At 39.3% G+C, this 15072-nt stretch overlaps 2 protein-coding genes across 4 annotated transcripts in view; one reads left to right on the forward strand and one right to left on the reverse strand.

Annotated features, from left to right (window-relative positions):
• The window catches only part of LOC135582292 (uncharacterized), a 30643-nt gene extending 17400 nt beyond the window's left edge, over positions 1 to 13243 (forward strand). For 2 of the 3 annotated variants that reach the window (XM_065105323.1, XM_065105324.1), the window contains exons 14-17: positions 4370 to 4592; positions 6171 to 6290; positions 7349 to 8122; positions 9654 to 13243. In XM_065105323.1, the coding sequence (XP_064961395.1) occupies positions 4370 to 4592; positions 6171 to 6290; positions 7349 to 8122; positions 9654 to 12752 (4216 nt within the window). In that variant the 3' untranslated portion in view covers positions 12753 to 13243. The remainder of the gene's footprint in view (positions 1 to 4369; positions 4593 to 6170; positions 6291 to 7348; positions 8123 to 9653) is intronic. The other variant, XM_065105325.1, reaches the window with a different exon arrangement.
• A 203-nt stretch (positions 13244 to 13446) lies between these two features.
• On the reverse strand, positions 13447 to 14394 carry LOC135610606 (protein OXIDATIVE STRESS 3-like). Its single transcript, XM_065105326.1, has 2 exons — positions 14046 to 14394; positions 13447 to 13946 (listed from the first exon to the last, which is right to left on the reverse strand). Exons 1-2 carry the CDS (start codon positions 14255 to 14257, stop codon positions 13628 to 13630), a joined length of 531 nt encoding a protein of 176 aa, XP_064961398.1. The 5' UTR covers positions 14258 to 14394; the 3' UTR covers positions 13447 to 13627.
• Between the last annotated feature and the right edge of the window lie 678 nt (positions 14395 to 15072).

The following is a 15072-nucleotide window of genomic DNA, read 5'->3' on the forward strand; positions in this document are numbered from 1 at the left end:
TTTCAGCAACTTGTGAAGCTTTAATCTAGGTTTTGCCTGAGATTGTATATTAAGATGGCATGTTCCATGGTAGTGTGGATTGTTAGTGCTTGTTGCTTCTGTTCTTGTTCTTTTGCTTTCTTTTTGGACTTCTTAAAGAATACACATTATTGTCCTCTGTTTTATTAATGTCTGTCTTATTTTTTCCTTCTCCTTTTTGATAGAACTTGTAACCTCCTATCAGAGATCTCTATTTTGAGGAAGAAGACAAAGGCCTGCAAAAAACTAGCACTATGATTGATTTTGTCCCTCTTTTTTATTGAAGTCTGTCTTATTCTTCTCCTCTTCTGTTTTGATAGGATATGGCCCCTCTTACCAGAGATCTCTATTTTGAGAAAGACAAAGACCTGAGAAAATCTAGCACTAAGATTAATGTGCTAAGTTTATTGTAACAAAGACTTGATAAAAGAGAACAAAACCCATATGTCTAAGGCTTGAGAGCACATCTTTATAGGGCTACAGATACCATTAGGAAACATTTATAAAGTCTAATGCTAAATTATCCTAGAAATTCTCTATAGTTGCATAAGAAATGTTCTGAAAATAGCTAAATATTCCCATCATCTCATCCATTTTATGCCACTGTAGCTGTATTTATTTATTTCTGCATTGATTGTGGACGAGGCTACACAGTCATCCATGCTATTTGGAGAGTTTGGCAACAGAGTGAAGTTGCTTACTTCCTCTTTTTTAGCCGATTTGAGGCTGTATATCCTTAGTTTGGTTGGGAAAAGATATATCCGTTAAGGACTCTTTGGATTTTGCAACTTGACCAAGCCTCCTCTCCATTTTGTTGTAGGACTGCTGGTTGTAATTAATGAAGTCAATAGGTGGACCATCTGCTGCCTTGTGTAGATGGGCCAACTGCCAAGGACGTGGACCACCCTATCTAGGGTTTGGTTGGGGTCTGTTTCCGTTTTGAGTGTCATTATGACATTTGTAGGCTGTCAAATAATATTTAACCTACTTATGGTTATAACTTATGGTTTTTAGACTTCTTAGTTCTTACAATGATATGTCCTTATTTAACCTACTTTTGGGTATGCATCATGAGAACATGTTTTATTTGGATCAAGATTAGGAATACTCGAATGTGATTAGCTATTATTGAACCCCAAAATGTCAGTGGCTAAATGAGGTGTCCGCTATGTAAAGCCTGTGTCACACGATGCCTCAAGCAGATTTCTGCTCTTTTGTTAAGCTATTGATAGGACATCAGTCTGTTAGTGGTTCACTATGCTCATGCATAGTTGGATACCCTGCAAAGGGAGGCAACAAAGAAAAGTATAATTGTCTTGGTCAAATACAATTGATTATTGTATGCTTTGGAGATTTGTTACGTGGTTCACAAAGAGTTTGGCTGCTTGACTTGTATGTAGGGGTGCAACAGGGAGGCATGCTGAATCGGTCAATGACTACTAAGATAACTGTCTTTTCTTCAACTTTGGTTAACCTCTCAATGAAATCCATCTTAATATTTTCCCCAATTACGTATAAGCAGGGACTGAAGCCCACCAGACAGTTTCATGGTTTTGTAGTTGATTCTTTGACATGTTACAGTTGATTATGTGGTTACATGCATCCTTCCATATGCTTGGCCAAGAAAAATCAAAGTGACATGCTAAGCCTTAAATTTACCACCATGTCCAGCTAAGTAGTAGTAAGAAGGTGGACAAGATCTGGTCACAACGAAGAGAAATCTTCCCAGGCACATTTTGATTTTTGCAGTAAAGCATAGGTGGCCTGCTAATGTAGTGAGGGATGGAACTTGGAAGTAGCATCAGTCTAGTCATTGTTGAAGTTTAGTGATCTCAACGTCCATATTATAGGTAACTGCAAAATAATCAAGGATATGGGACGCTGGACTTGAAACCAAGGTTTGTCATCTCGTGTCGACCAGTGGTGCTAGTCCTGGCCCAGATCGGCCGGTGCTGGCATACTATCTGTTGGGACACCGGTATGTATCGACAAACCCAAAAAAAGCCCAAAAAGGGCCACAAAAATACTTGGAAAAGAAAATAATCCTATTTTAAATCTTTTAATTATAATTTAATATAATTTTAATTAAATTTCAATAAGGATTAGATAGCAAATTTATCTTGTTTTGATGTTGAGTAGCATCTTTGCCACATGTTCTCCGTTTCTACTGTTAATGTTGAATCATTTACAAAGATACGAGCAATGTTAGATTACATATTGAAACTCTAATTGAAGACACCTTCAATCATATGACACGTTTGACCACTTTATTCCCTCCAATTGAAGCTCTAATCACCGATTAGGATGTTTAATTAAGAAAGAGATGACAGAATGAGAAAGAGGGGGTGTTAAAAAGAGGGGAGTGAGGAAGGATTTAAAGGGTTGAACCAGGCCCAAAATGGGGTCCAATGGTCAATTCCAATGATCAAATTGACCATTGGACCAAATTAAATCCCAACCCTTGATACGGTATGGTTGAGATCCTGATCGTTACCAATCGAAACATGTTGGTAACGGTCATGTTTCGATCGTGTCACCCATTTGACTGTTGGACCAAATTAAATCCCAACCCTTGATGCGGTACAATTGAGATCCGACCACCACGGATTGAAATATGTTGATAATGGTTATGTTTCGTTCGTATCTTCTGATATTTGGGGTGTACTGGGTGGTACACCTCTGCATGATATCTTCCGCCCAATACGGGGCGGTTCGCGTATGGTCGTTGGGTGGACCAGTTCGTACCACCTGTACCATACCATATCGGGCAAAATTGCATTCCTTGGTTGAAACAGCACAAATTGTCCTCCTTTCTGATATATGAAAGTGCATTTGCAGGAGATTTGTTCATCCAATATAGTGTCTGCTATCCTTGAAATTTTGGCAGGTAATTATGCATTCATTTGCATAATTCCTTTCATATTGCTGTCACAAAAATTACAGCATTTAGGAAACACTATTAGAAGTTTCAGCTTCATCACTTTTAGATATTTCAGCATACATGTTTGAAAGTCCCTCGTTGATGTGATTAATTTGTACTGCCAAGGCAGATTCAGTTCCATACAATTTCTTGGTCACAGCAGGGAAAAAAATCAGTTGGAACAAGTGAAATTCAATTGGAGTTGGTTGGAGTAGATTGATTTCGACAATTTCTAGCAGATTTGTCAGCCTCACAAGAAGGAATAGTAGTAGAATGGGACCAATGGCTATCATAAAGTGTTAACTATAGGATAAGATGGAAGGGGACGAAGTAGGGTAAAAGTGAAATTTTTTGTTATTGTAAGTTTGTAACTGTGAAATGGAGGACATGCTATCGCATCATGCATGTCATGACCCTTGCCCTTATCATTCGTCACTGCTATTGATTTGTTTGTTGTCTGCTGCTGTTTGAGATAGAGGGAAAGCTAGATAAAAGGAAGAAGACAGTAGCGTTTAGGTTCTCAAGGGAAAAGCAATTCTATGTCAGAAAAGGATATCATGAGATTCAGGAGAACGTAAATTTTAAGGGTGATTGAAGAGATGCTAGGGTCTAGTGGGACCATTGCTCTCTTTTGAGCTGCAGATTGATCAGTTCTGAATCATTTTTGTGTGTTGTGTCATGTGTGTATATATAATATTTTTACTGCTATAATATTTTTGTATGATATGATATGATTGATATTCATATTCAGAATAAATACTTTAAATTAATTTTTTCTTTTATTTTTCATTGTTACTTTTACATAAATTTTCTTCTAGTTTTATTTTTTTTGGAAAAGTTAGGTAATTTGTAGAATATGAAACTCTTTAAAAGAATATTTTAATCATGTATACCTTTTTCCCCCTTAAATTTAATATTTTTTTAATTTCTTATGATTCTGTCATTTCCATTCATTCTAAATTTAATTTTGGGTCTTTGACTCTGTTGATCATATCTGTCCAGTCACATTGATGCCTACTTTGTTTCCCTTCGTCATTCTTGATTTTGATTTTTTTTTTCCTTGCAAAACATGATTTTAGTCAATTGTATTTAACACTTATGGTCTAACATATTAAATAACCTCAAAAACTTAAATTTATAGTATTTATTTTTTTCATATTATTTAAATTTAAAACTTATAGTTGAAGAGTTTGATGGGTGGATATGAGAGAAAAACAGATCTCTACTTTCACTGTATTCTAGATTGTTAGACTTACATGAGCTTCCTTCATTTGCATCACTCAATCAACAATTAGGGAATGCTTGTCATTGCAAGGCCCTTTTTTAGCATCATACAGTGGATGATTAATCAATAACTGTTTTTACTAATTATGATGTGTTAATTATTTATCCCCTGGGTAATTAAAATTTACTTTTGGCTTCTATTTGCAGGCTGGAGGTTATGCGTAGACTTGCACTTATTACACCTGTTGAATTAGGTGGGAAGGCTTCTCAGTCCCAAGATGCAGAAAACAAATTAGACCAGTGGCTAATGTATGCGATATTTGCATGCTCTTGTCCACCTGATAACAGAGAAGATGGTGGCTTCACAGCAGCTAAGGAACTTTTTCATTTGATATTACCATCACTTAGACATGGATCTGAAACACATGCTGTGAGTTCCTCTTTCAGATATTACCTTTTGATGACTTTTTGACAACCTTGTCCAAGGATAGGCAGCGGTGCGCTTATGGTTGAGACTAATTTTATGAAATTCATGCTGTATCATCAGTATTTATGATGCTTAATTTGTAGTGTTACAAAAGTTCTACTTTGCAACTGATTAAAAAGGGATTAGGACATTTGATTATAAGATGTTATAAACTATTACGTCCCGTAATTTCTTTTACATGTATAATATAACAAAGATTTATGCATCTAAGAAGAGGAGAACCTTGCATGTGAGAGTTTCACTAGCCTTGCCCATGCTCTTGCAGACTCATTTGGCTGAGTGGGCCCCTGGAACATGGCCAAGCACTTTGTGTGAGGCCTCAAGATCAGTATGTGAGGTTTCCTTGGAACAACCTTATAGAAGAATTCTGAGAGGATGTGATTGTAGTCATTTTGATGATCAGAATTAAGTTGGATGATTTGTTAGGCTGGTTGGTTGTGAGATAAAGAAGATTATAATGGCTAATACTTTGATATAGTAAAGCTATGATCTAACATCAAATTTGAAAGATAATTCTCATTAAAAGGTGGCTTTCAATGATATTTCTCATAATGGTCTTGGCATGAGAAGTAATATCAGATAGCGCAAAGCAAGGTACACACTGTACATACGAAACGTGTGCTGTATCATTAACATGGAAGTCTTGAGTTTCTACTTTCATCCAATAAACTATACAAGCATTAACTAGCACAGATTTATGGAAGAAGAAAGAATGTGATCACTACTTAGAGAACAGTCAAAACTTATTTGTAAATTTGCAGTGTTTTTTAAATTAGTATAATTTATGTAAAATATGTATTTTTTAATTAAAAGAAATAAATATTTTATGATTTATATCATATTATTTTTATATATTAAGTTATATATCTTAAAATATTTAAATTTACCCATGTTTTGGCACCCATACTTCAGATTTGGACCCTTATGAGCCATACATCCATATCCTAAATTAGACCCATGACACTGGGATCCATGCTGCTTTAATGTTTCTTACCTAAGCCAAAGCAATATAGTGTGTAAATTGTACAAATTACTGAATTAGTATAGGAACTTGTTGAAGATGCTGTGTGGCAAAAATTCAAGTAATCACTTTTTTATGAGAAAATCATGTCCCAGAAATGTTTGCAAATACATAATTTGTGAACTGCATATTATGTGTTTTGCTATCGAGAAAATCTATAGGTTGACTTGTATCTTCCTTTTTTGAGAAAATTTTTGAGAAACAAAGACCTATTCTTAGTGAATTTGATTAAATTTGTGAAAATACCTGGGAAAGGTCTCTTTTCTTTAAATTGTTATATAGATATTTTTTAATCTTTTAAGAAATAGGCCAGTAAAGAACTATGTTGTGTTCTCTTTAAGCATCTGATAACCTTTTTAATGTTTGGTATCTTTAAGTGGAAAAAAAATGTAGCACTTTAATATAAAGAGGCATAAATGCTCTCTCTTCTTGCATTTTCTAATTTTACTCTTAATGTTGGGATCATCAGTAATAGTGCATTTGCTGTTTTCTTGGTTTAGCATGGAGCTGTAGCTGCTCTTGGTCACTCAAACTTGGAAGTATGTGAAACTATGTTTGGCAAGCTTGCAACTTTTGTTGAAGAAGTTTCATCAGAAGCAGAAGGGAAGCCAAAATGGAAGGTGTAGCATTACTTGACTGAAAGTATTATTTTAATTGGTATACGAGCCTCTTAGTTGCTAAGCATCTCGGTAGATTTCTTGTGGGAAGTCTTCCATTCATATATGCTTGCTTAGACAAGTGGATTGTTCTTGATAAGTTGAGCTGCTTCTTTTGTACTGGCTATTTCAGGTTTTTCATGTAGATATGTTAGATTTTGTGCTAACTTAATCTTTCCATAACTTCGCATGCTTTTCATATTTTACTTGTCTGAATACAATATTGACATGGTAAATATAATATCCCTTTTTCATCAAACAAACTCAAGAGCTAGCTTCCATATTATAGCTTAATGTAGTTTTATTTTGGAATAGGAAGGTTGGAACTTGGAAAAATCTGTTTGGTGGATCTATGATATGGTCAGTTCAACTTACACCAGCTACCTAGTGTAATTTGCATTCCGGATATAGGCATGACTTTGGTCTTGTTTAGAAGTAGCAAGATGGAAAATCCATTTGCAAATTCACTAAGTCATGCTTAGTTTTATCTGAATCAGGCTTCATTTTGATGATTCTTTTCACCAATAATGCTTAATGGATTAAACCTACTACCATTTGGGATCATACTGAAGAACTCATTTGACTGAAAATCTTCTTGTTGTTCTGCCTGGCCTATTCTAAATACCTGAGGAAGTCTTGCTGTGTTTGTTGATCCATCTCTCTATATCATCTGGTGTCCCCTAATACACCGTTATGTGTCTGCAGAAATAAAATGAAATGACAATCATAATGTAGTAAGATATGATAAATGCTCTTAGCATTCCATTTGGGTGTTAAAATGACATGCCTTGTTTAGGTTTTCTTTTGTATCCTATCCCATCTTGTATAAAGTCATAATGTCCCAACTATTTGGGTTCAGTGGCATTGATCTTTTGCAGCCATTAAACTCTCTGAAAAATTATAGCTCTTGCATGTATATATATATATATATATATATATATATATATATATATATATATATATATATATATATATATATATAAGTTATGTATTGACTATTTATATTGAGTCTGTGCATGCAGAATCAGAAGTCTCGCCGTGAAGATTTTCGCATACACATTGCAAATATTTATCGTACAATTGCTGAGAAAGTTTGGCCAGGGATGCTTAGCCGAAAACCTGTTCTGAGACTTCATTTTCTGAGATTCATTGAGGAAACATACCGCCATACTAGCACATCATCCTCTGATAGCTTCCACGAATTGCAGCCTCTTCGTTATGCATTAGCTTCTGTTTTAAGATATTTAGCTCCAGAGTTTGTGGAGTCAAAGTCTGAGAAGTTTGATATCAGAACTCGAAAGAAACTTTTTGATCTCCTTATTTCTTGGTGTGATGATACAGGCAGCACATGGTCACAGGAAAGCAGTAGTGATTATCGTAGAGAAGTTGAGCGTTACAAGGTAGGACAGCATAACCGATCAAGGGAATCTATAGACAAAATTACCTTTGATAAGGATGTTGTTGAACAAGTGGAGGCAGTACAGTGGGCCTCCATGAATGCCATTTCCTCTCTTTTATATGGACCTTCTTTTGATGATAATGCCAGAAAGATGACTGGTCGGGTCATATCTTGGATTAACAACTTGTTTGTGGAACCAGCTCATAGGGCACCATTTGGGTATTCTCCTGTGGATCCACGAACTCCATCGTATTCAAAATATATAGGAGATGGAGGACGTTCAAATGCAGGACGGGATAAACATAAAGTTGGACATTTTCGGGTTCTTCTAGCGAAAACTGCCTTGAAAAATCTTTTGCAGACAAATCTGGAACTCTTTCCTGCTTGCATTGACCAGGTCAGTTTCATCTCAACATCTTCATACCAGCCTTAGCATATTCATTTGTGTCCAGTTGAACGGCATTCCACAAGTAACTCCTGTGGAGTTTTATCAATGCTGTCATGAAAATAATGGACATGAGACTTATGTATCCTTGTCTTTGCTAGACAATAGGCTCAATTACATAACCAAGTCAAACTGGTAAATACAAGCCGGTGCATACCGGTTCCTGCTGGTTTTTCCAACAATGGTCCCAATTACATATTTTCTTCTATTAAATTGAGAAATTCATGATAATGTGTAAGTTTGTAATTTTGTTTGGTACCGAGGTTGCAAATTTTCAAAAATGACAATCATTAACCATTTACAGCTATTAAACTGAATACTAGCAACTCATTATCAAGTTGAATGTTGAGATTGAAAGAACCCCTCCAAAAACAATGAAAATAACTGGAATAGAAGTGTTGCGTTTTTATTTGAGCCTTAAATGGCTGATAAGGAGGTGATTATGCATCGATCATCGAATAACTTACATCTGCTATATGGCTTCTCAGAGGTGCATCATGTTGTAGATTTTTTTCAGTTTTGTAATACAAATCTATTAATCAGCTAGTTTTAGTATTTAAGTCAGTCTTGGATGACACATCCATTGTAATAACACACAACAGTGATAACCTTCATATAAATTATTTCTTTTGGTCGGTTGATTTCTTAACAGTTGTATGCTGTCTCACCTGGTTTGCAACATGAGATATGTAGTTATGGTTGACAATGTGCATTAGGTCAGAATGGTAGAAGGAATCTTTTGTTCACTGATTACATGTGTACTTCTAGTGTATAGTAATTTTGCATATAGCTGCATGCTATTTTAAAGTAAATCATTTTCATGATTTTATGTCTGAATTACTTCACATATGATGACATTTTAGTAAAGAGGAAATTAGTGTCATCTGAGTTCTCCATTTGTTTTCCTTAACAGTCTTTAACATTGTGGATCCAAGTCACAAAATTTGGTGGTAACCTGTTATTGATCCAGGGTCAAAATTACCTTGTCAAAGTTCTTGTAACCTAGTCAAAGTTACCTTATCATGAGTCTGAGCAATCTGGCGTTACCTGATCATCAGTCCAAGCAATCTGGCTAACTACCTTTCTTAGCCCTGTTGCGTGTGTGTTCCATTCCCACATGTGTTTTCCAGATTTCTCGGATAGATTGAGCTAATTGGGTTGTACTACACCAGCCCGTCTCTAAATGTTTTGGTAGATCCTCATTCTGCTTTAATTTTAAACCAAGAGTTAGCTCTTAAGTCATTATTATCTGTAAACATTATACATCCTGTCCATTTTCATGTGCCATAGCATTCTTTATTGATTAATGCTTCCTAGAAAGAGTTTAAAGGAGTTCATATGTTTATTTAGAAAATCAAGATAACTGATTACTACTGCTGAAGTTTGAAACCTGTATAATGAGTAGTAGGATACTGTTATGATATTATCTTCCTTTGACAGATATGCTTGTTCATGATCCTAAGAACCCTTTTACTATGTACAGTGCTACTCTCCAGATTCTTCAATAGCAGATGGTTACTTCAGTGTACTAGCTGAAGTCTACATGCGTGAAGAAATTCCAAAGTGTGAGATCCAGAGACTACTAAGTTTAATCCTCTATAAGGTAGTTGATCAATCCAGACAAATTCGGGACAATGCCCTCCAAATGTTGGAGACCCTCTCTGCCCGTGAGTGGGCCGAGGATGATACTGAGGGTACAGGGCATTACCAGGCATCTGTGGTTGGTAACCTTCCAGACTCTTATCAGCAATTCCAATACAAGCTCTCCTCAAAACTTGCTAAAGACCATCCTGAACTGAGTGAGCTCCTTTGTGAGGAAATCATGCAGCGGCAGCTTGATGCAGTGGACATAATTGCACAGCATCAGGTTCTAACATGCATGGCCCCTTGGATTGAAAATCTTAACTTTTTGAAGCTTTGGAATTCTGGCTGGAGTGAAAGATTGCTGAAAAGCCTTTACTATGTGACATGGAAACATGGAGATCAATTTCCTGATGAGATAGAGAAGCTCTGGAGTACTGTTGCTAGCAATAACCGAAATATTATTCCAGTTCTTGATTTTTTGATCACCAAAGGGATTGAAGACTGTGATTCTAATACATCAATAGAGATAACCGGAGCATTTGCTACATACTTTTCTGTAGCGAAACGTGTGAGTTTATATCTTGCACGCATTTGCCCACAACAGACAATTGATCACTTGGTCTGTGAGTTATCACAGAGAATGCTGGAGGAGATTGAGGAACCTGTTAGGCCAAGCAAGGTTGATCCTTTGGCAAATTTTATCTTAGAGTTTTCTCAAGGGCCCACAACTGCTCAAGTCGCAACTGTTGCCGACAGCCAACCTCACATGTCTCCTTTGCTTGTTCGTGGCTCCCTTGATGGCCCACTTAGAAATGCTAGTGGGAACCTGAGCTGGCGGACTTCAGGAATTACAGGCCACAGTATCTCAGGCCCTCTGAGCCCAATGCACCCTGATGGTAACATGGTTGCTCCTACCACTGGCCGGTCTGGGCAACTCCTTCCATCACTTATGAACATACCAGGGATGAGCATGTCGGGACCGTTGATGAATATTCGAAGTTCAACTGGCAACTTAAGAAGCCGCCATGTGTCTCGTGACAGTGGAGATTGCCCAATTGATACGCCTAATTCAACTGAGGATATTTTGCATCCTGCAAGCAGTGTGATTCAAGGGATCAGTGCCAGTGAGCTCCAATCTGCTTTGCAAGGACATCAACAACACTTACTTTCCCGTGCAGATATAGCACTGATTCTACTTGCAGAAATTGCTTATGAAAATGATGAGGATTTTCGTGAACACTTGCCCTTGCTCTTTCATGTTACTTGTGTTTCCATGGATAGCTCAGAAGACATTGTGCTCCTGCATTCACAGCATCTGCTTGTTAATTTACTTTATTCACTTGCTGGTCGGCATCTGGAGTTGTACGAGGTTGAGAGTAGTGATGGGGAGAATAAGCAGAAGGTGTTTAGCTTAATAAAGTACATTCAGTCAAAGCGTGGCAGTTTAATGTGGGATAATGAGGACCCAACTCTTGTGAGAACTGAACTCCCTAGTACTGCACTACTTTCAGCACTTGTACTGAGCATGGTGGATGCCATCTTTTTTCAAGGGGATCTACGGGAAACATGGGGTGCAGAAGCTCTCAAGTGGGCAACAGAATGCACATCCAGACACCTTGCATGCCGCTCGCATCAGATATACAGGGCACTGCACCCTAGTGTAAAAAGCGAGAACTGTATGTTACTCCTCCGTTGCCTTTACAGGTGCTTGGGAAATCCTGTGCCAGCAGTTCTTGGCTTTGCGATGGAGATTCTCCTGACATTGCAAGTGATGGTAGAGAACATGGAGCCTGAGAAGGTAATTCTTTACCCGCAGCTTTTCTGGGGTTGTGTTGCAATGATGCACACAGACTTTGTGTACATCTACGGCCAGGTGCTTGAGCTCTTTTCCCGAGTGATTGATCGGCTGTCCTTCCACGACCGAACAACCGAAAATGTGTTATTATCCAGCATGCCACGTGATGAGTTTGACACATACAGCTGTGATGCAGCAGAGCTTCGTAGAGAAGAATCACGGTCTGGCATGGAACCATTGCCCCCAGAGAGTCAAAAGGTGCCGGCATTTGAAGGTGTGCAGCCTCTTGTTCTGAAGGGACTAATGTCCACTGTTAGTCATGGTTCTGCGATCGAGGTGCTATCTCGAATGACAGTTCCTTACTGTGACTCTATATTTGGGAACCCGGATACACGACTTTTGATGCATATCACAGGTCTACTGCCCTGGCTTGCCTTGCAGCTAATGAAGGATTCAGTTTCCACAGACTCGGTATCACCTCTCGAACATCAGTACCAGAAGGCTTGCTCTGTTGCTACCAACATTTGCCTCTGGTGCCGTGCGAAAGCTTTAGATGATCTAGCAGAAGTGTTTGTAGCATATTCGCGTGGTGAGATAACATCCGGTGATGACCTCTTTACTCGTGTGTCTCCACCAATTTGCTCTGCGTGGTTCCCTAAATACTCATCTTTAGCATTTGGTCATTTGCTGAGGTTGCTCGAGAAGGGTCCAGTGGCTTATCAGCGGGTGGTATTGCTAATGCTTAAAGCATTATTGCAGCAAGCTCCCATGGATGCCGCCCAGAGTCCCCATGTTTATGCAGTCGTCTCACAACTTGTGGAGAGCACATTATGTTGGGAGGCCCTTGGTGTTCTGGAAGCACTGTTGCAGAGTTGCAGCACTGTCGCTGGTGGACACATGGACGATCTGTTGTCAAATGAAAATGGGCATGGTGCAGGTGAGAGGTTTTTGCAAGGTATGTTGGCACCTCAGAGCTCGTTCAAGGCCCGAAGCGGACCTCTGCAATATTTAGCTGGATCAGCATTTGGAGCTGGACTCGCAGCTCAGGGTGCTGGGAGCACAACAGATGGTGGTTTGTCAGCAAGAGAAGTGGCACGTCAGAATACCCGTCTGCTTCTTGGTCGTGTACTCGATACTTGTGCTCTCGGAAAGAAGAGGGACTTCAAGCGACTTGTGCCCTTTGTTGCCAGCTTCGGTGCATGAAGCACATGTGATGTGGGAAGTCTTGTGCAACAATTGCATATGCTGGTATACCGGATATACTTCATCGACGAGGGATGATGCTGATGCTGAATGATCGTTTCATGGTATGTTCTTATTGTCGTTGTAGTGACTACCCGTGGAATGGGATTAGGAGCAAAAAGCTCCTGAACCGATGGAAGTTCTCCGCACAATTCATGGCTCAAGATCCTAAATTAGCCGCTTTCTCTCGGTGTGCTATTGTGGTATTAGATCCAAATTAGTTGTAAGTCTGGCAATCTTGAATGTATCAGGGATGTTATCTTGACCCAGATGTCTTTATGGCGTTTCCTTTTGTAGGTTGTTGAATCCATGCCAACGTCAAGTTAATTGGGTATGTAAGGTTGCTGTTCTTATAAGCTATAGTTGTGTCAGTACCTCAGCATGGTTAAGCAAAGAACCTAAGTGACAACCTTTTGTAGAAATGTTTCCCCATTAAAGATATTATCATCCAATTGTAATGTTCATGTCCAAAGATTGTCTTCTCTTAGTACCCCAAATTAAATGCATTGCATATTCTCTTGAAATTAAATTACGAGTGTTTCTATTTTTCTAGGCTGGTATTTTCACCAGCAACTTTTGATTCATAAGGTGTTGTATTATGATTTTGGATTCGAAATCTCATCTGACATATGAATTATAAGTTGGAAGGGCCATGTAGAATTAAACTTCCTTTTTCATTTGATATCACACACATACTTTGTAGGAAGCTTTGACAGTCTACTGAACCTAGATTTGGCTCTCCCTCAGATCATGATCAGATATCATGTCTCTTTGTTTAGGAGACACAGAAGATTGCATTGCATTGCATTGGCATCTAATACTTGCTTGAACAGTCATCAGGCAAACAAAAGGGTTTGGCTTGAGAAGTTGTTTGATCTCTGAGGAGCCACAGGAGGCCTGCCGCCACTAACAAAGCTGTGCTTCCTTCCACCGAGAGAAGACAACGGGCCCCTGGAAGCCTTCTTGGTGATGGTTCTGGAGGACTCCTTTGGAGACAGCGATCTCTGGTTGTCCAATCCCCACCCATAACTCTTGCACGGCTTCATCTTCTTCCTTTGTGGCCTCTCCGGCTTGGCAAGATCCTCCAGGCACCTCACACTGGACAAAGACGTGAAGGTCTTCGACTTCCCCTGGTAATACTTCGACAGCCCTCTCCTATTGCCACAAACACATGCAACGATCGTAAGCATCGACGATGATGTCCAGCCCTCGGTGTAGCTTGCTTAATGGCGAGGGATGATCCATTACACTTACTTGAAAGGAAGCTGTGCGACGAGGGAAGCCATCTCGTAGAGAGGCCCGTCACCATGCGGCTCCTCCTCCGTCGTCGGCGACGCAGAAGAGGCGGTGTCGTCCATGTCGTCCGAGGAGGAGGACGTCGAAGCACCGGGAACGCTCGAGAAGCTCTCCCCGTCGTCCTCATCCATGGTCCCATGGCTGCTTTGTGGGATGAAAGAAGCATTCATGGCCAGCTACACTGCTACTCGACTCTCTTACTCTACGCCTCAGCCCTTCCCCCCACCCTACCATACGCTTAAGCCTCCGATACCTGTCACCCCCTTACCTCTTCTCCTCGCTCTGAGCCCTTCTGATCCAAAGATCTTCCTTCTTCTACTACTGCTTCATGCTACAATCTGCAGCCGATGCTATCATAGGAAGACGAGTCGCGTGCACCGGCAAGAGAGACGTTTCTGGAGACACGGAAAGCAAATGGCTTGATTGGGTGGGTGGGACAGCAGGCGGCTATAAAAAGAGGATGGAGAGTCGAGTCGACAGTGAGGATAAGCATTGGTGGGTTTGCCTGAAACTTCTTTTTGGACTCTCAGATTCGGCGTTATCCACAATCTTGCTTTCCCGTCTCTTCTTTTGCCCCATGGCGCCGTGTAGAGACTATGGATAAGACCTCCACCTCTCTCTCTCTCTCTCTCTCTCTCTCTATGTTTACTTATAAGTAACTGCAAATAAATCTTGCCACTCCCAAGTAGCTCATCACTGAGCTTGGTGAAATGGTCCTCGATTAAGCTTCTGCATTCATGTGGATATCTTCTTCTTCTTCTTCTTCTTCTCATGCAGTTGTATCCATTTCAGTTTCATCTCATACTAACATTGTATGAAGTACTTGAGAAGCACATGTACAGATGAAATGGTTGCTGGTTAAGCCTGTGGATTGATGAAGATATATTGGAACTCAATATAGGATGTGAGCACAGTTATCTTCTGCTGTATTCATCTTTAGTCTCATCTCATACTGACATGGAAATTTCCTCAGCAGGACCATCAT

The sequence above is a fragment of the Musa acuminata genome, chromosome BXJ2-4, assembly GCF_036884655.1.
Source record: "Musa acuminata AAA Group cultivar baxijiao chromosome BXJ2-4, Cavendish_Baxijiao_AAA, whole genome shotgun sequence".
NCBI lineage: Eukaryota > Viridiplantae > Streptophyta > Magnoliopsida > Zingiberales > Musaceae > Musa > Musa acuminata.

Coding starts and splice junctions, on each gene's coding strand:
- LOC135610606 (XM_065105326.1), bottom strand. CDS start 14,257: ATGAATGCTTCTTTCATCCCACAAAGCAGCCATGGGACCATGGATGAG. Junction 13,947..14,045: donor GTCGCACAGCTTCCTTTCAA/GTAAGTGTAATG, acceptor TTGTGGCAATAG/GAGAGGGCTGTCGAAGTATT.